At 45.5% G+C, this 15,813-nt stretch overlaps 1 protein-coding gene across 5 annotated transcripts in view; it reads left to right on the top strand.

The window, feature by feature from the left end:
* FN1 (fibronectin 1) overlaps positions 1–14,359 on the top strand; it is a 55,395-nt gene extending 41,036 nt beyond the window's left edge. For 2 of the 5 annotated variants that reach the window (XM_062603362.1, XM_062603330.1), the window contains 14 exons: positions 1,104–1,373; positions 3,228–3,415; positions 4,420–4,507; positions 4,684–4,860; positions 4,956–5,045; positions 5,264–5,443; positions 5,996–6,085; positions 6,843–7,309; positions 7,770–7,908; positions 9,365–9,529; positions 10,826–10,951; positions 11,547–11,653; positions 11,940–12,050; positions 12,433–13,282. In XM_062603362.1, coding sequence (XP_062459346.1) covers positions 1,104–1,373; positions 3,228–3,415; positions 4,420–4,507; positions 4,684–4,860; positions 4,956–5,045; positions 5,264–5,443; positions 5,996–6,085; positions 6,843–7,309; positions 7,770–7,908; positions 9,365–9,529; positions 10,826–10,951; positions 11,547–11,653; positions 11,940–12,050; positions 12,433–12,507 — 2,273 coding nt within the window. In that variant the 3' untranslated portion in view covers positions 12,508–13,282. Of the gene's footprint in view, positions 1–1,103; positions 1,374–3,227; positions 3,416–4,419; positions 4,508–4,683; positions 4,861–4,955; positions 5,046–5,263; positions 5,444–5,995; positions 6,086–6,842; positions 7,310–7,769; positions 7,909–9,364; positions 9,530–10,825; positions 10,952–11,546; positions 11,654–11,939; positions 12,051–12,432; positions 13,283–13,327 lie in introns of those variants that run through there. The other 3 variants (XM_062603373.1, XM_062603351.1, XM_062603341.1) reach the window with 2 other exon arrangements.
* Positions 14,360–15,813: the final 1,454 nt, after the last annotated feature.

The following is a 15,813-nucleotide window of genomic DNA, read 5'->3' as shown; positions in this document are numbered from 1 at the left end:
CCTTTTTCAGGGACACCTTTGGGATAGGGATTTTGATGCATGTTATTCCCTTGCTCGGGCTTGTATTCAACACCACAGCTCAGCCCCAAATACTTACAGAATTGTCCTAAAGATAAGAGGAGCTTGGGAATAGGGTCCACATCAATTTCAAATGAACAAATTCCTGGACAAAAATCACCTTTGCCAACTAGAAGATGAACTAATATAACATGGCAAATAAAAGAGTTGAAAACCTCTAGAAAAGCATAATTTGGATCCAGTATAAAAATGATATGCCAGATCCTCACCTTTTGTGTAACAAATGGGTATAGCTCTGTGGTAGCCACTCCTGTGGAGCAAGGCTCACTTACTTTGCTGTCCAGCACTGAGCTCCCATCTTGCTAGGAAAAGCTGATGAACTGATCGAAGCAGGAAGCCTGCATATCACCCAGTTGCACCTATGGACATTCCCTGTGCACTCAATATGAAGCTAAAAAGTTTGTTTCTAACTGATTTGAAACTATAATATACTGAGTAATTTGCTTTTTTGATGAGTGTGTTAATTGGATATTTATGAAAGAAAACAGCGGGACTGATTCTCCTTGGACTGGCGCTTTGCACAGCAGCTTACAATAGTGAAAAGCAAATGCAGCATGAATCCAAACTTCCCAAAGCAGGTGGGTTGACTGGTGACCTTTAGCACTAGAAACCAGTTACTGGCTCTTATGGTAGAAACAAGGCTTAAAATTCCCACTTCCTTTTCCTCTGTTGACCACTTGAAGGTAGCTCAATGCTGCAAGAGTTGTTTGAAAGGGGTTTAGTGCTAATGGCATTCAAATACAGGTAAGGATTGGTGGCCTGGCTGCTTTGCAAGTATTAATGCAAGTGCTTTTTTTTTTCACCAAGGCCAAGATAGCCTTCCTGCTGTCTGGCACCTGCAGGCTCTCAACCTCACTCGGCACAGTGTAAGCACGTGTGCAAGGTGCAAGCACAGAGGAGAATCAAGTCCCCCCCTCCTGCGCAAAACCGAAAACTGCTTTGCATGTAATAGAAGTGCTTTTTATTTTCCTCACCCACAATCTGCTTTTTATCACATAACCTCTTCCCGTTAATTTGCCTAACAGACATTGACCGCCCTAAAGGACTAACATTCACTGAGGTGGATGTTGATTCCATCAAAATTGCTTGGGAAAGCCCACAGGGGCAAGTCACCAGGTACAGGGTGACCTACTCAAGCCCTGAGGATGGAATCCATGAGCTATTGCCGGCCCCAGGTGGCGAAGAAGACACTGCTGAGCTGCATGGCCTCAGGCCAGGTTCTGAGTACACTATCAATATCGTTGCCATATACGATGACATGGAGAGCCTGCCCCTCACTGGGACCCAGTCCACAGGTACACCTTTAACTACACCACCCAGTAGGCCATGGCAGCAGTGGCTTCTGCCCTGTTGGGTAAAGTGTGCTTCCATGCGCAACTCTGTGCCGGGGAAGCCCCAGGGGCAGCTGAAGGGATGTGATTGCTCTTGAGAGATGGCTTAGTTGGAGTTGGAGAGCTGGCTGCCAGCAAATTCAGCCTATATGCGCATTAGGAAAGTTAGGGAACGCAGGAAAGATTGGCAGGGTTGAAGGAGCAGATTCTAGAGGAAGGAAGAATGTCACTTCATAGCCTTCTCTTGGTCCTCAAGTGGATCAGTAATGTCTGGTCCCTACTCACAGAGCCTAATTCATGGTGAACCACCCTCTCACAATGCTCTTATCTTGTCTTTAGGATGTGGAGCACCTGCAAGCAGAAGCAGTTACCAATAACAAAGAGATCAGGGCAGCTTTCGTTCCTCAGGGTCCTCACTGTTGGATGGAGCAAAAGGAGCATGAAGGGCTAGGAGACTGCCTAACCCTCGGATCTCACAGAGATCCTTCACTGGCACTACCCTAAGGACTATAGCCCCTGCGCATGCCCATGCCTCTGCTCACATCACCTCCAAAAGGAAAGGACATATCCAGTCAGGAGAGTCCCTTATGTGCCAGTCTCATCCAACTCCATGTAGAATACGTTTCAAATTTCTTTGTCAAAAAGGAAAAGGAAGCTCATAAAATTATTTCCAGCAATATAGAATCCATTGCAGATCTTCCAGCATTACCAGACATGTCCTTATGGCAAAGGTAGCACCTCTGTAATAAAGGTCTTCTCTTCATTTGTGGTTGAAAAGTTAGCATTATAATTCCAGGGGTGTAATGAAGACAGTGATTCCTAGTGTACAGATTGTTATGCTAAACTGAAGCTAAGTGCTATAATGATTGAAACAGCTGACTGACTACCTGCCAGAAATGCAAATATAGTCATTTTTAAACCCCGCTGTCTGGTTTAACCTTTGCGGGCTCTTCAAAAGTGTCTTTGAAGTCATTCAAGACGTTCCATTGACTCTCTTGAGCTTTAGATTGAGCTTTGAGGAAAGCAACAAGGAAGAATTACCTTATATTTCCACTCTATAAAATTAGAGAACTTCACAGCAACATGCTAATAGTGGGCATTATGGGAACAATGTATATTTCCCTTGTTTACAGCCAAAGGATTACCAACTGTAAGGCAAGAAAATGTTTCAATGGATGCTCCTTTTTATGTAAACATTTGTTTTCAAAGACATCAATCAGATGGGTTCACTCATGAACAGGCTCTTGTGTGATGAGCCTTATGGCCACCATAGCTCTGCTTTCCATTGCCTTGCTCTCTGTGTAGTAATTTACACTTGTGTAAGTGGCTGTAAAATGCTTCCCCTCCGCATTTGCAGTATTTTTATATTCTCTTTGCAATTCCTGAGCCTGCTTCCTACTTACTTTTGTAAATCATCCATCCTATGTTAGAAATGAACAGAAACAGGCAAGTGAAGCAGGACTGAACTATTGGCTGTGTGATGAAAAGCAGAATTAAACCAGACTGGCCTACTGCAGATTTAAGCACCTCCCAAAGCCTTCAACTTATATCACAGCAAGTGTTGTTACTTGGCTAACTTCAGGGCTGAGGCATCAAGACCCTATTATTTCTGCTGAAAAGTAGTACTGTAGATTTGAGCTCCTCTTCCTGAATTCCTTGTCCCCTTGCACGGAGCTTTGTGCCTGTGTCTGCAGGAGACACACCACTTTTCTGCTCATCTATTTTGAGCCTAAACTTGTCTCATGTTTAGGACAAAATATTGTTTTATCCAAGATGGTTTTCTTTAAACTAACCATGTGCCAATATGGATTTTTGCAGCAATTCCACCTCCAACAAACCTGAAGTTTACTCAGGTGACTCCCACCAGTCTTACTGTCAACTGGAATGCACCAAACGTTCGCCTCACTGGCTACCGAGTCAGAGTGAACCCCAAAGAAAAGACCGGTCCTATGAAAGAAATCAACCTTTCTCCAGACAGTACATCTGCTGTCGTGTCTGGATTAATGGTAACTCTTTTCTCTGTGTAAAGCAGACCACGTTGTGGGAAGATGTTAGGAAAACCTGAAGCTGATGGCTAGTCAGACTTTTAACTATGTGTTACCATAGCTTTTAAAAGGCAAGGAGTTGGCCTGCTGAATCTGTATTCTTTTTCCTTCCTCATTGAGCACAGACTGGATGCCTTAATGAAATCGAAATGATCAGGTTCACAGTCAACAGTAACCCAGTAAAAAACTTTTACTCATCTTTCACAAAAGAGGTCAGATAAGCTGATCTAATGCAGAGGTTTTCAAGCTGTGATATGGGAGCTCTGACAGTCTTCTGCCTATTTTTAAGACATCTGTAAAATATAAGTACAAAATGCAAGTCTTTTGTGAGTAGGCTTAAATTTGCTATACAGCCATCTTCTCCACTGGAAACACTCCAGAAGTTCCTGAACTGGAAAAAGCTGAAAATCACTGCTTTTATGGTTCCTGCTATCTTAAAAAGCTACTGATCTGTTTTTAAGGAGTTTTATGAATCATTTTCAAAAATGAACCTTAAAAAAATATTCTTCTGTAAGTGGACTCCTGGTCTGATGCAGACAAGGATGAAATACCACGTTATAACTTCCACCATTCTTTTCACAGCAAGAACACCTTATCATAGCAAATGGCATCCATTAACCCCAGGATAAACAGGAGGTAAAGTAGGTTTTTCCAGAGAATCAGCTTTGAAGCACTGATTCCAAAATGAGAGATGACAAATAAGCTTCTTCCAGGATTTCATCTGCTCCTGTTTGTGCATATGTGCACTACTGGTGTTATCAACAAGGCCCATGTCTACTCTTTTTTACAGCTGTAAATAATTAGAATTATGCCATCAATCCTTCACTGATTTCAACTATTTTAAGGTTTCACATTTCAGTGACTGGTGATTGAGAAATGTGACTCTGCCAAACTCTGAATGAGGGCAGGAGTATTTCCCGCTGTGCCAGCTCCTTCTGATAACATGGTGTAATTGTCGATTCTAGGTAGCAACCAAGTATGAAGTGAGTGTGTATGCCCTGAAGGACTCTCTGACCAGCCGACCAGCCCAAGGGGTGGTCACCACTCTTGAAAGTAAGTAATGATCCTTTCACAAATGACCAGTTGGTACTGTGCTGGGTGCAGAGGCTGAGGTCCTCCTGTGTCAAAAGTAGGGCTCTGTACAAAGCTCCAGCAAAGGCTTTCACAAACACTTGGTGAGATTCAGAGTCCCCCATGTACTGAGAGGAGACTTTTTCCTTCTGGTGCAGATGTTAGTCCCCCTCGCAGGGCTCGTGTGACAGATGCTACTGAGACAACCATCACCATAACCTGGAGAACCAAGACTGAGACCATCACTGGCTTCCAAATTGATGCTGTCCCAGTGAGCGGGCAGAACCCCATTCAAAGGACCATCAGCCCTGATGTTAGGACTTACACTATTACTGGTAAGTGAGTAGCTTCTGCAGGTACAGGTGCATATCAGGAGGTACACTGAGTTCTTCCTCAGATTACTAACATTTATGTTTCAACTTCATTTTAGGCTTACAGCCTGGCAATGACTACAAGATCTACCTTTACACTCTGAATGAGAATGCACGCAGTTCCCCAGTAGTGATTGATGCCTCCACTGGTAAGGAACTTGTCTGACTTTTCTGGTTATGCTAGCACATTGTAATCACATATGTTCAGTTGGTTTTCTATATCTGACCCCATATAATACTTTTACTGCGACTTGCAGCAATAGGTTTTACTCCCAAGTTTGAGAAGTGTGTCAAGAAGATGAAGTTCAGGTGAAGAATATGCTTGGCCTTTACTGTGTTTGACTTGTGTCCTTTTGTTTTCACCTAGCTATTGATGCTCCTTCTAACCTGCGCTTCCTTACAACCACAAGCAACTCCCTCCTGGCTACCTGGCAGCCTCCAAGAGCCAAGATCACAGGCTACATCATCAGATATGAGAAACCTGGCTCACCAGCCAAAGAGGTTCTGCCTCGCCCTCGGCCTGGCACTACTGAGGCTACTATTACTGGTACCTGTCTCTGTCTTGCATGGGAGCTCTTCATCTGAAATGCTTAAATTTGAAGGGAGAGGGGGAAGGCCTAATTATAAAACGTGTTGATGGTCACCTAAGAGAAAGACAAAGTTTTGCCCCTTCATTGTGGTTTCTAATGATAGACAGTGGTTTTATAAGGATACTTGTCCTACTAACATGATACACTTAACTGAGCAGATCAACCATCAGGTTAGAACAATTCACAGGTGTTTGTTCCCACTGTCACGGCAACTATCATCAATTCAAGGAAAAAGCCCTTGACCCTGGCACCCTATCAGTCACATGTTGTGAAGTTTCATTATGCTTTGTGTCTGCAGCACCCATGATCCCAGCTGACATAGTCAGATTTGAAACTTGCTCCGAGGAGCAGGAGGTTGGACTCTTTATACTGTCCTGAAAACCTCAGATCCAAGATACCCATACTGTAGCCCTACCAACCTCCCTTTCTACCCTAGATCCCACATATAATCATTAAAGAAAAGCAGCTCTTAAATTTCGGATTGCTTTATGTCCTTCCTCCTTCCCTAGGTTTGGAACCAGGAACTGAATACATCATTTACATCATTGCTGTGAAGAACAATCAAAAGAGTGAACCACTGGTTGGCAGGAAAAGAACAGGTAAAACAAAGCTCTGGAATGCTGTGTGCCAACAGGAGATGATGTCTTCTACTTGCAGAATGTAATCTCAGGGCTGAAATAATAATGTTATATAAATATTCTGTTCACACCATTCAGCCACACTTTTTTTATGAGTCAAATAGGCTTTGTAGGGAGGTTTTCCTTTTTAGAATGCAGGAGGTAAGATTCTGAAGTTACTTTAATCACATTTAGCTGTGTTTGAACCCCAAGAACAAAACAATATGCTTGGTGCTTGATTCCTGCCTGGTTACCTAACTGAGAATTGAATTAGGATTAACAAACACATTACTATCCAGCACATGGTGGCCTCAAGGGCAGGATACTTTAATTTGTTCCCCATTGTATTTCTCTTACTGTAAAACCTCCACAATGCAAGTGCAGTTTCTTACTACACACCTTCAACAAGTAAGCTGTGGATATCTCTTGTAATCATTTCTTCTTAATTTGATCAGTGGTGGCTTCTTCAGGTAGCAGTGTTCAAAACTGTTGCTCAGCTGTATAAAAACTTTATACCAACACACTTCTTATGCCTATGTATTAAGGATATACATGTATATAAATACATCTAGAGATAGAAATGTCCTTCACAATCACAACGAGGTCACACAAAGTGTTTTGTATTTTGGGATGATTGCTAATCTCTGATGCTTGGAGCAGTGTACAGCCTCCACTCTAGCTGTTTAATTTACCATTTTTAATGTTTTGCTTTATGGCTTCTCACCTCCTTTTTGGCTAGATGAGCTTCCCACATTGATTACCAGACCTCACCCCAACCAACCTGACATTCTGGACGTACCTTCCATCGATGAGGGCACCCCTTACCTCACCAACAATAGGTATGACAATGGAAATGGTATCCAACTCCCAGGCACCTCTGGGCACCCACAGACAATAGGACACCAGGGCCAACAAGTCTTCTTTGAGGAACATGGCTACAGACGGCCTGTACCCACTACAGCAACACCCCTAAGGCCGGGGTCAAGGCGGCAACCACCAAATGTAGATGAAGCAATTGAAATCCCTGGGTACCAAGTGCCCATCATAGTTGAACCTTCATACCCCCACCCCCATGGGCCCCGGCGCAACGACACCACAGGACAAGAAGCTCTTTCTCAAACAACCATCTCTTGGAGGCCGTTGCTGGAGAGTTCTGAATACATCATCTCATGTCAGCCAGTCAGCCAGGACGAGGATACTCTGCAGGTAACTGAACTCTCCTGGCACAGGAATGGTGTTGGCCTCACCTGTGGTACCAGGCATCTCCTGGGAGTCCAGTCCCTTTGCTGTGTTAAGGGAGTGGCAGTGAGAGTTAGCTTCAAGAGTCTTTTTAACACGTAACTGAAACAAGGCAGGGTAAATGCCTCCCTCCTCTCCATGGTGAAGGCTACAGGATAAAACTGATAAACCAGAAAGTCCCAGGGAAAGGGACAGTCAGGGAGGTGGTTGGGGGTTTCAAAGACAGATGCTGCTTCCCTGAAGACTCTTTTAGCCCTTACCCTTTGTCTCCCTTGGTTTCTGTTTCCCTTAAATGGTGGTAATAACATATACCTCATGGGCTCCATCAGATGCAGAGCATAGAAGTCAACCTAAACACCTATGTCTTTACTACTTGCCTAGGGAGTAATCACTCTTTCTGGTGACTTGGCATTGCCTCTTGTTGCAGTTCAGGGTTCCGGGCACTTCTTCTAGTGCTACGCTCACCGGTCTTACAAGAGGGGCCACTTACAACATCATAGTGGAAGCCCTGAAAGATCACCGTAGACAAAAGGTGCTGGAGGAGGTGGTCACAGTTGGCAATACTGGTAAGTAAAAGCCTTATGGAGTCCCAGTGAACCTGTGCTTCCCTTGCCTCATTTCCCTTACTCAAGGCAACCTACCTGGTGCCCAGGCTTGGGAGCAGTTCAGAAAGGAAGCTTCTCCTGGCAAAGGAGAGGTCATAGCAGGACATCAGGACAAATGATTTGTGGGTTCCATTGATTTTGGATAACTGGCCCACTGACTGTATGACTAGAGCTATTCTGATCTGCTGTCTAATCATGAAAAACGTGTTTTGAGGCACCATACACTCCTCCTCTAGGATGAGTGCCAAGGAGAAAGCAAGAGATCTGGTGTTTGCTGCTTGCAGAGGAGGTCAGGGATCATGCTGGTGTTGCACATTCCTGTCCAGTAGCAAAGGTCTTCTGTCCAAATATCACATCATGCTTATGTGAAGGTGCTGGTGGTCAGCTTAACTGCTCTGTCAGTCACTTGCCACTGCTGCTGTGTTAGCTGTCCAGCAGCACCACTAGCCCATTGGGAAGGTCTGGCAGCAGGGCAGGCTGCCTGCCGAGATGCTGATCATGCCCAAACAAGCAGCACTTAGAAGCCATGTGACCAACCACAAAGTACTTGTGGTCTGAGACAGCACTTGCCGCAGATGGAAAGCCCAGAGCCCACACACACCCTGTGGGACCTGGGCTTTGCCTTTAGCAGCACAGGGGTCTAGCCTGGTCTGGTCTGATCAACAACTGGCTCTCCCTCCAGATGCTCCTGTGTGTATTTTGAGGTCAAAAAGGAAGAAGAGGACAGGATGGGAGAAGAGGAAATGAAGAGTTAAGGATTTATTTGTCCATCCATTACGCTGCTCCACGCAGCCTCACTGGGAAATCAGGCTGTTTCTCCCCTTGCAGTACCCAGTTGCCTTATGTCTGTCACAGACTGAACCGTGAGCATTAGCCTCAACCTTGATCATCACACACTGAGCTGTTGGTGTGAAACACCCACCTTTCAATCAAGGCACATACCTAAGGTGTAAATCAGTCCGTCCTGATTTCCACCTTGGTTTGGTCTCCTCCTCCTGTCCCCCTGCCATGAGCTAGAGTCTGAAGTGCCTCAAAAATGTGCACGTGCAGCTCTCAAGCTCCTGCTGTTCCCCAGCATCTCACAGCATGCTTCTCTCAAAACCAGGCTAAGTTGGGTTGTTGCTCTCCAGCAGCAAATGCAGAAACTCACACTTGCTTAAAACTTGGCAAATCAAAATGAAAATAGCCTCCATGTCAGCTTTTTTTATCATTCAATCTCTCTGACACATGCAAATGGAAAATAAATCATAGGGAGTCTGGGCTGCTGACAGAATCATCAATATGCCCATGGGGGAGCTCTGTTACTGCCAGGATATTAAAAGAGAAAAAAAGCCACATGTATTCAGTGAAAATCATTCTGTCTTTCAGTAGTTCCTATTGCTGTGTGTGATGCCTGTTTCCTCTCTTTCTGTTCCAGTGTCTGAAGGACTAAACCAGCCAGCTGACGACACCTGCTTTGATACTTACACTGGCTCCTTCTATTCCATTGGCGAGGAATGGGAGCGGTTATCTGAAACTGGCTTTAAGCTCTGGTGCCAGTGTTTAGGCTTTGGCAGCGGCCATTTCAGATGCGACTCTTCTAGTGAGTAGCTTGCTTTTGACCATCCCTGTCTCCAAGCTCCCTGAGTACTAATGACATGTTTGATGGAGCCAGCCTGATCCAAACATGATGCAGATGGGTGCGAGCTCTTAAGTTTTGAAACCGAAGCAGTGTTTTGCATCACGAGAAGTGATGGAAAACTGGGGTTGTTCCTGAGCTGTGCAGCTTAGCTAGTAGTGCCACTTACTGCCTCATGAATGAGCAATGCTGTATTGATACATAATGACTTGTTCACCGAAGGGAAATGTTTTATTTTCCCTACCCTTGTCAATCACATCTAGGTAATGGGTAAGAGTCAGATAGGCAAGAGGCCTAAGTGCCAGTGAAGGAGATGGCTTTGAATATTAGATTATGGTTGAATCTGTATGTCTTAAATATAAACATGGTTGTCATGGGCCAGACAGAACTTGTGTGGATTTCAATGGGTATTACAGAAAGTCCCCATGCTGTTCTGCAAAGCAAAAGCAACTTGTGGAAGCAGCTGTGTTCCTGCCATGGCAGGAGGGTTGGGCCAGATGATCTCCAGAGGTCCCTTCCAATCCTGATGATATTGTGATTTTCTCAGCAGCTCTTTGAAGCTCTGCTAAGCTCTGCAGGCACCACCTCGGCTGGGGCACTAAGATTTATTTTTGCAGGACTGGGTTTTACTTGGAATAATCTCAAATTTCATGAAAGGGGATGGAAGAAAAGCCTGTGATTGAGTGGTTTAACACAACACATACCCAGCTAATTTAAATTTTAGAGTAAGCTCAGCATAGAGGGCATTTCTACAGTTTGCATGGCCTCAGAGGAGTGACTGCAGGGAAGACTTTTGTTCTACAGGATTCATTTTTATAATTCATTGTTTGATACACATGGTTTACCCATTGTTTTGCAGTCTCTGTGATACAGTTTTACCAGGTATTTGCTCCAAAAGAGCATTTGAAATATTTCTCTCTCCCTTCTTTCTCCATGTCTATCAAATTCCCTTTCCTTTCTCTTCCTTTCCTGTTATCCAGCACTCCTTTCCCTGTCCCCAGTCTTTTTCACATCCTACTTACTCTTTTCCTAAGAGCCTCCAGACATTTCCTAGAGCTGTAATAGTCTTCAGCAGTTGAAAGCTGCAAAAGCTGAACCCATTTCCAGCAGGAACTCACTTCATCCTTGGGACGTGGACAAGCTGAAAAGATCCTTTCTCCTGACTCTCTGTTGGTTGCCGGGTCGCCAAAGTGTTCTGCTGCTGGGTCGCCTCAATGTGTGAGATAATTCCTGCTTCTCTTGTTCCTCTGCCTTCTTCAGAGTGGTGCCATGATAATGGTGTGAACTACAAGATTGGGGAGAAGTGGGACCGGCAGGGAGAGAACGGGCAGATGATGAGCTGCACTTGCCTTGGAAATGGGAAAGGAGAATTCAAGTGTGAACCTCGTAAGTCCCCTTCTGATGTTAATCTGAGCTCCTATTCAGGAAATCTCAGCACCTCAGGACCCTTCCCATTAACTTTTGGTCCTGCCATGGGCGCAAGCAGGGTATCGGGGTGTCTGATCCAGGTTTTGGAGGCTGAATCTGTGACAGATTGAATCTGTTCTCACAAGGGCTGAAGGTGTAAAAGTCACATTGCCAAGCTTGACAAGAAGAAAACTCTCTGTTGTTAGCTAAGATCACAGCACACTCAGCATCTGGCTGCCTGTGGCCCTGGAGCTGCACAAGAGGGACATGTAACTGCACCAAGGGTTGTAGATTACCCTAATCAGTAACACAGGACTTTTCTGCAGGGCTTGTCACCTGAATGTCCTCTGACTTCACACTCTGAATTAAACTGTATTGCTCTTGTCAGGCAAATACCCTCATGCTCTAGTTTGAAGTGTCTGGAGAGCTATAAAAATGACTGATGTTCTCCCTGCCAGTCAGTGAGCATCTGTTCAGACAGGAGCCAGAGGATCCTGTTCTCAGCACCAACCTGCTGAGACTGCTTGGAGCCAAGGCCAGGCCATGCAGCTGAGCTCTGCCCATTCCTTCACAGATGAGACCACATGCTATGATGATGGGAAGATGTACCAAGTTGGAGAGCAGTGGCAGAAGGAGTACTTTGGGGCCATCTGTTCCTGCACTTGTTATGGAGGACAGCAGGTAAGCAGGAGGGACGTGGCATGCTGAACACAGGGGGTGAAGAGAGGAGGCTGTACTGAGGTCAGTCCTAAGACTGCTGGGTTTCAGGTCAGATGGTGCCTGATGCCTGGCCAAAACAGGCCTCTATAAGAGAAAAAATGACTAGCCGGAGAGCTTAAATCTTCCTTCAGGGCCTGTGCAAGGTAAAATGGGAGCAGCCTCTGTGGTGTTGGTGTGAATACTGGCAGCTCCTTGGCTGCCTGCCTCAGAGTGGTCTGACCAGTGCACATGTGTTGTGGTTCCCCAGGGCTGGCGTTGTGACAACTGCCGCAGACCCAGTGTGGAGGTGGCCCCTGAAGGCTCTGCTGGGCACACCTACACACAGTTTACACAGAGATACCACCAGGCCACAAACACCGTGAGTAGTTTCCTTCTCTGCATGGGGTGTGTACAGGGCTTGAGAGTGAGAGTAGTGTGCAGCACTCTGCTTGGTCACAAGTGCATGGTCCAGCCACTGATCCAGCAAACTGTCACTGAGCTTACCCTTCCACATGTGGTGTTGGGTGCCACACTCACATCAGTAGGACTTCTTGGTTAGTTCTGGGGTATTCCTGCATGCTCTGGCTGAGGTGGTGGTGCATGTAGTGATTTCCTAGTCTTCACTTGCTGCTCTAAACCAGCTTGTGCGCTTTGTGCTGAGGAAGCCTAAGTGCTGGCAGCAATCCTCAGCCCAAACCACAGCATGGAAGCGTCCGTCCTTACAGGACAGAGCACTAACTGATTTCCTTCCCTCCTGACAGAACGTCAACTGCCCCATTGAGTGTTTCATGCCCTTAGATGTACAGGCAGACACACAACATCCGCGGGGAAAGTAACATCCAGCAAGACCTCTTGCAGCAATGACAACAGACAAACCAAAGTCTAAATCCCTGTCTGCCAGGATTACCACCAAACTGGAGTGATGCTAAAGCAAAACTGCAGCTTTGGAGAATGGCCAAATGCTCCGGAGCCATTGTCCCAGCTTAAGCTCAACTCACAGCTTCTCCAAGCGCCACTCTTGGAGTGTTTCAGACTTTTCTCATGATTGATAGCAATTGTCTTGGTTTTACTCAAAGTGTTGAATACCAGTCAGTATTTTCAAATTTAAAGGAAATAAAAGGGGGGGAGATGCTAAATCACAAATTAGGGGGGGGATCAAAAGATTAAGGGAAAGGGGAGGGTGTAGAAATTCAAGGTTCCCCTGCTATGCAAAGAATATTTGAGTACAACATCACTGAAGTTTAGAGATAGGAAAGTCCATCAAACACTTCTGCTTTCACATAAGCGTGCAGCCAGCAATAAGATAGGAACAGCAAATCCAGTCACTGTGATATTTAAAATATGCACAGTCCTCATTCTTTCTCCATGATCCTAGTATTTTTCTAGCTGTATCTTTGTATCTCATACTGTTATTTATCAGTTTTGTTCCCCTGACCTTCAAGTGTTTTTATATGGGAATGAAATGTATTGAAGACACTTAGTATGCAGTTGACAAAGAGGAATTTGGTGTAATTATGATCAGTGATTATTTTTATACTGTAAGTGCCAAAGCTTTACTACTGTGGAAAAGAATAAAAAACAACTCTTTTAATAAAAAGATTTACAAACCAGGCATGCAATTTAAGCGCTTCTCTTTGCTACTACCATGGAATCTAGGATGAAGATTATTATTCTGAGCTGGAGTAACATTGCCTTGAAACAAGATGGAACAAACATCTCAGTGAAGCGTGGAGTAAACCTCAAGAGAATACTTGTAGAGCAGTTTGCTAATTGCAGACTTCCACCTGCACCCCCTGCCCCAGTAGAGCCACTGTATGTATGTATGTATGTATATGTGCCATGCTGCTGGAGGCAGGGGCTTGCTTGCTTTATGGGAATAGGTGAGGAAGTGGAAGGGGAAAGGAAGTATTCTCTGCTTTGAACAGGAACAGAGGTAGCAATGGCCTTCAGTCCAGCTAGACACTTAAATATCTATCATCAAATATGCTTTCGGTGAGGTTGAGTTGCCAAAATGAATGAGGCCATCCACACCTGTGAAGTCAGAAAAGTTCAAAGATTCACTGTCTGTGGCCCCAATGACTCCCACACAGGTCCAAATTGATCCTGGGTCTCTGAGACCCTGCTCCATGCCTCACCCCAGAGGAGGCCACAGTTCACCCCTCTCTGCAATGAAGCATCTCTTCCCCATGACCACCTAAAGGGTTTGCCTTCCTTCAGCTCTCAGCTATTCCATCTCCATTTGGCCACAAGGAATTCAAATGCCCAAATCCAGAACTGAGGCTGTTGGAGCAGTGAGCATGCCCTTGGGCACTGCTGCCACAGCAGCCTACGTATCCTTCATCCTGCCCTTACCTCTGCAGAAAATAAGAGGGGAACAGAAAGCGCGTGGGTCTATCCTGGCTTTCAAGTCTGCTGTGCTGCTGCCTCATGGGGTGGGGAGGGGGGTATTGGAACTCTCCTCAAAAGCTTTGTTTAAACTGAAGCCAGTCTTGATTTTACTGAACAAAGTTTGCCATAAATCGCTCGTGCTGCCAACGCTGCAAAACCTGTACAGCATCTGCAAGGACAGGACAAGAAAGGTTCTGTCATGATCCCTTGGGCCACATCCCTCTCTCAGCTGCACAAGTACTGTATTGCTCAAGTCAATGGATTTCTCTGGGTTGAATAAAACGTAGCATGAAAATAGAATCTGGCTTCTTAACACACATGGCAGATATTTTCAGAGGTTGCTATCTATAGAGCAACCAAAACATTTGCAAACAGTGAATGCAGCAGAAATCAGTTCTGTCCCACCAGCATTCAAGAGCCAAATGGGTGTTAAAAATGCACGAGAACTAAAACTGGCGTAGACAGACACACAGAATACTTTCCTTTTAAAGCACATTTCTATACACACAGTACATCTCATGTCACATCACTTGTGACAGCAGCACACCCCTCCCTGCAGTGAGCATTACGAGATAAATGTATTTAAACACTGCATTTGCCTCAGGTCCCTCTAAAGGTTTGTTTGGGCCTTAAATCATGAGGGTTTGCATCTCTGAGAACATCTGTTTAACATGTACCAGGGCTGGGTGTTGGGTCAGCCACGTAAATCATCTATTTTCAGTTACATTTTACTGTAAGTTACGTTCACAGGGTGCCCAGAGAAGCTGTGGCTGCCCCATCCCTGGTAATGTTCAAGGCCAGGTTGGAGGGGGCTTGGAGCAACCTCGTCTAGTGGAAGGTGTCCGGGCCAGTGGCACAGGCTTGGAACTGGATGAGCTTTAAGGTCCCTCCCGACTGAAACCTGTCTGGGATTCGAAACCCACCAGCAGAGCACAGCACAGGGGCAGTGGAAAGGTGAGATCCAAGGTACCAACCACACACCTTCCCTTTTAGAAAGAACCAAAAGGAACCAAAGCTTCTGAAGATTCCCATGCTTCACCCAGGCTGCAGCACAAAGTGGCAACAGAACAGTAGCTGGGCCTTAAAAACACCATTTATGTCAATGGTCGCCTTGAGCACTCAGAGCAACTGATGTTGTCCAACCAAAGCTACTTTCAAGGCTGGGGCAGCTGCCCCTGTTAGCAGGGAGCTTTCAGATGTCCTGGGCTCTCAATCCAGGTGCTCACAGCTATGCCAAGCCCAGCGGCATTTAAACCCTTTTTCTGCAGAGGCACATCTCCACATGGTTTGTCCTCTCAGCTAACTCCGAGCTCCAGTCAGAGCACAGGAGCAACCAGAGTCAGGACTCTGTACTGCAGGGAAGAGGCCCTTGGTGGCTGAAGGGGAAGAAAAAAGGAAAGAAGATATCTGGTACTGACTGAAAAGGTGGAGAATGGCTCCTCCTGCTCTGCTTTTGCTTCCCCCCTTTGGGAGCTATTGCTCTGCCAGCACGAGACCTGCTGGGATCAAGGCACCACACAGTGCAAAGCAGAGCCTGTCAGCAGCCAGTTCTTCAAAAAACATCAACCAAAGCAGCAGAACTATCCCCTCCTTGAGAAGAGACATGGCCTTTCCTATGGAAAACACATACTAAGCAGAGCTGCCTTTAATCATTGCAGATATCAAAGGGAGAAGTAATTCACTCAACTAGCAGGAGCTCAACATACCTCATGAGGAGCCCTTCTGGACTAGCACAGCCTGTTCTTACAAAGAGC

This window comes from Pezoporus occidentalis, unplaced genomic scaffold (genome assembly GCF_034315485.1).
Source record: "Pezoporus occidentalis ecotype Australia unplaced genomic scaffold, CSIRO_AGI_Poc_V1 ctg118, whole genome shotgun sequence".
In the NCBI taxonomy this organism is placed as follows: Eukaryota; Metazoa; Chordata; class Aves; order Psittaciformes; family Psittacidae; genus Pezoporus; species Pezoporus occidentalis.
The sequence above is the reverse complement of the archived record's forward strand: the minus strand, read 5'-3'. Positions and strand labels throughout refer to the sequence as shown.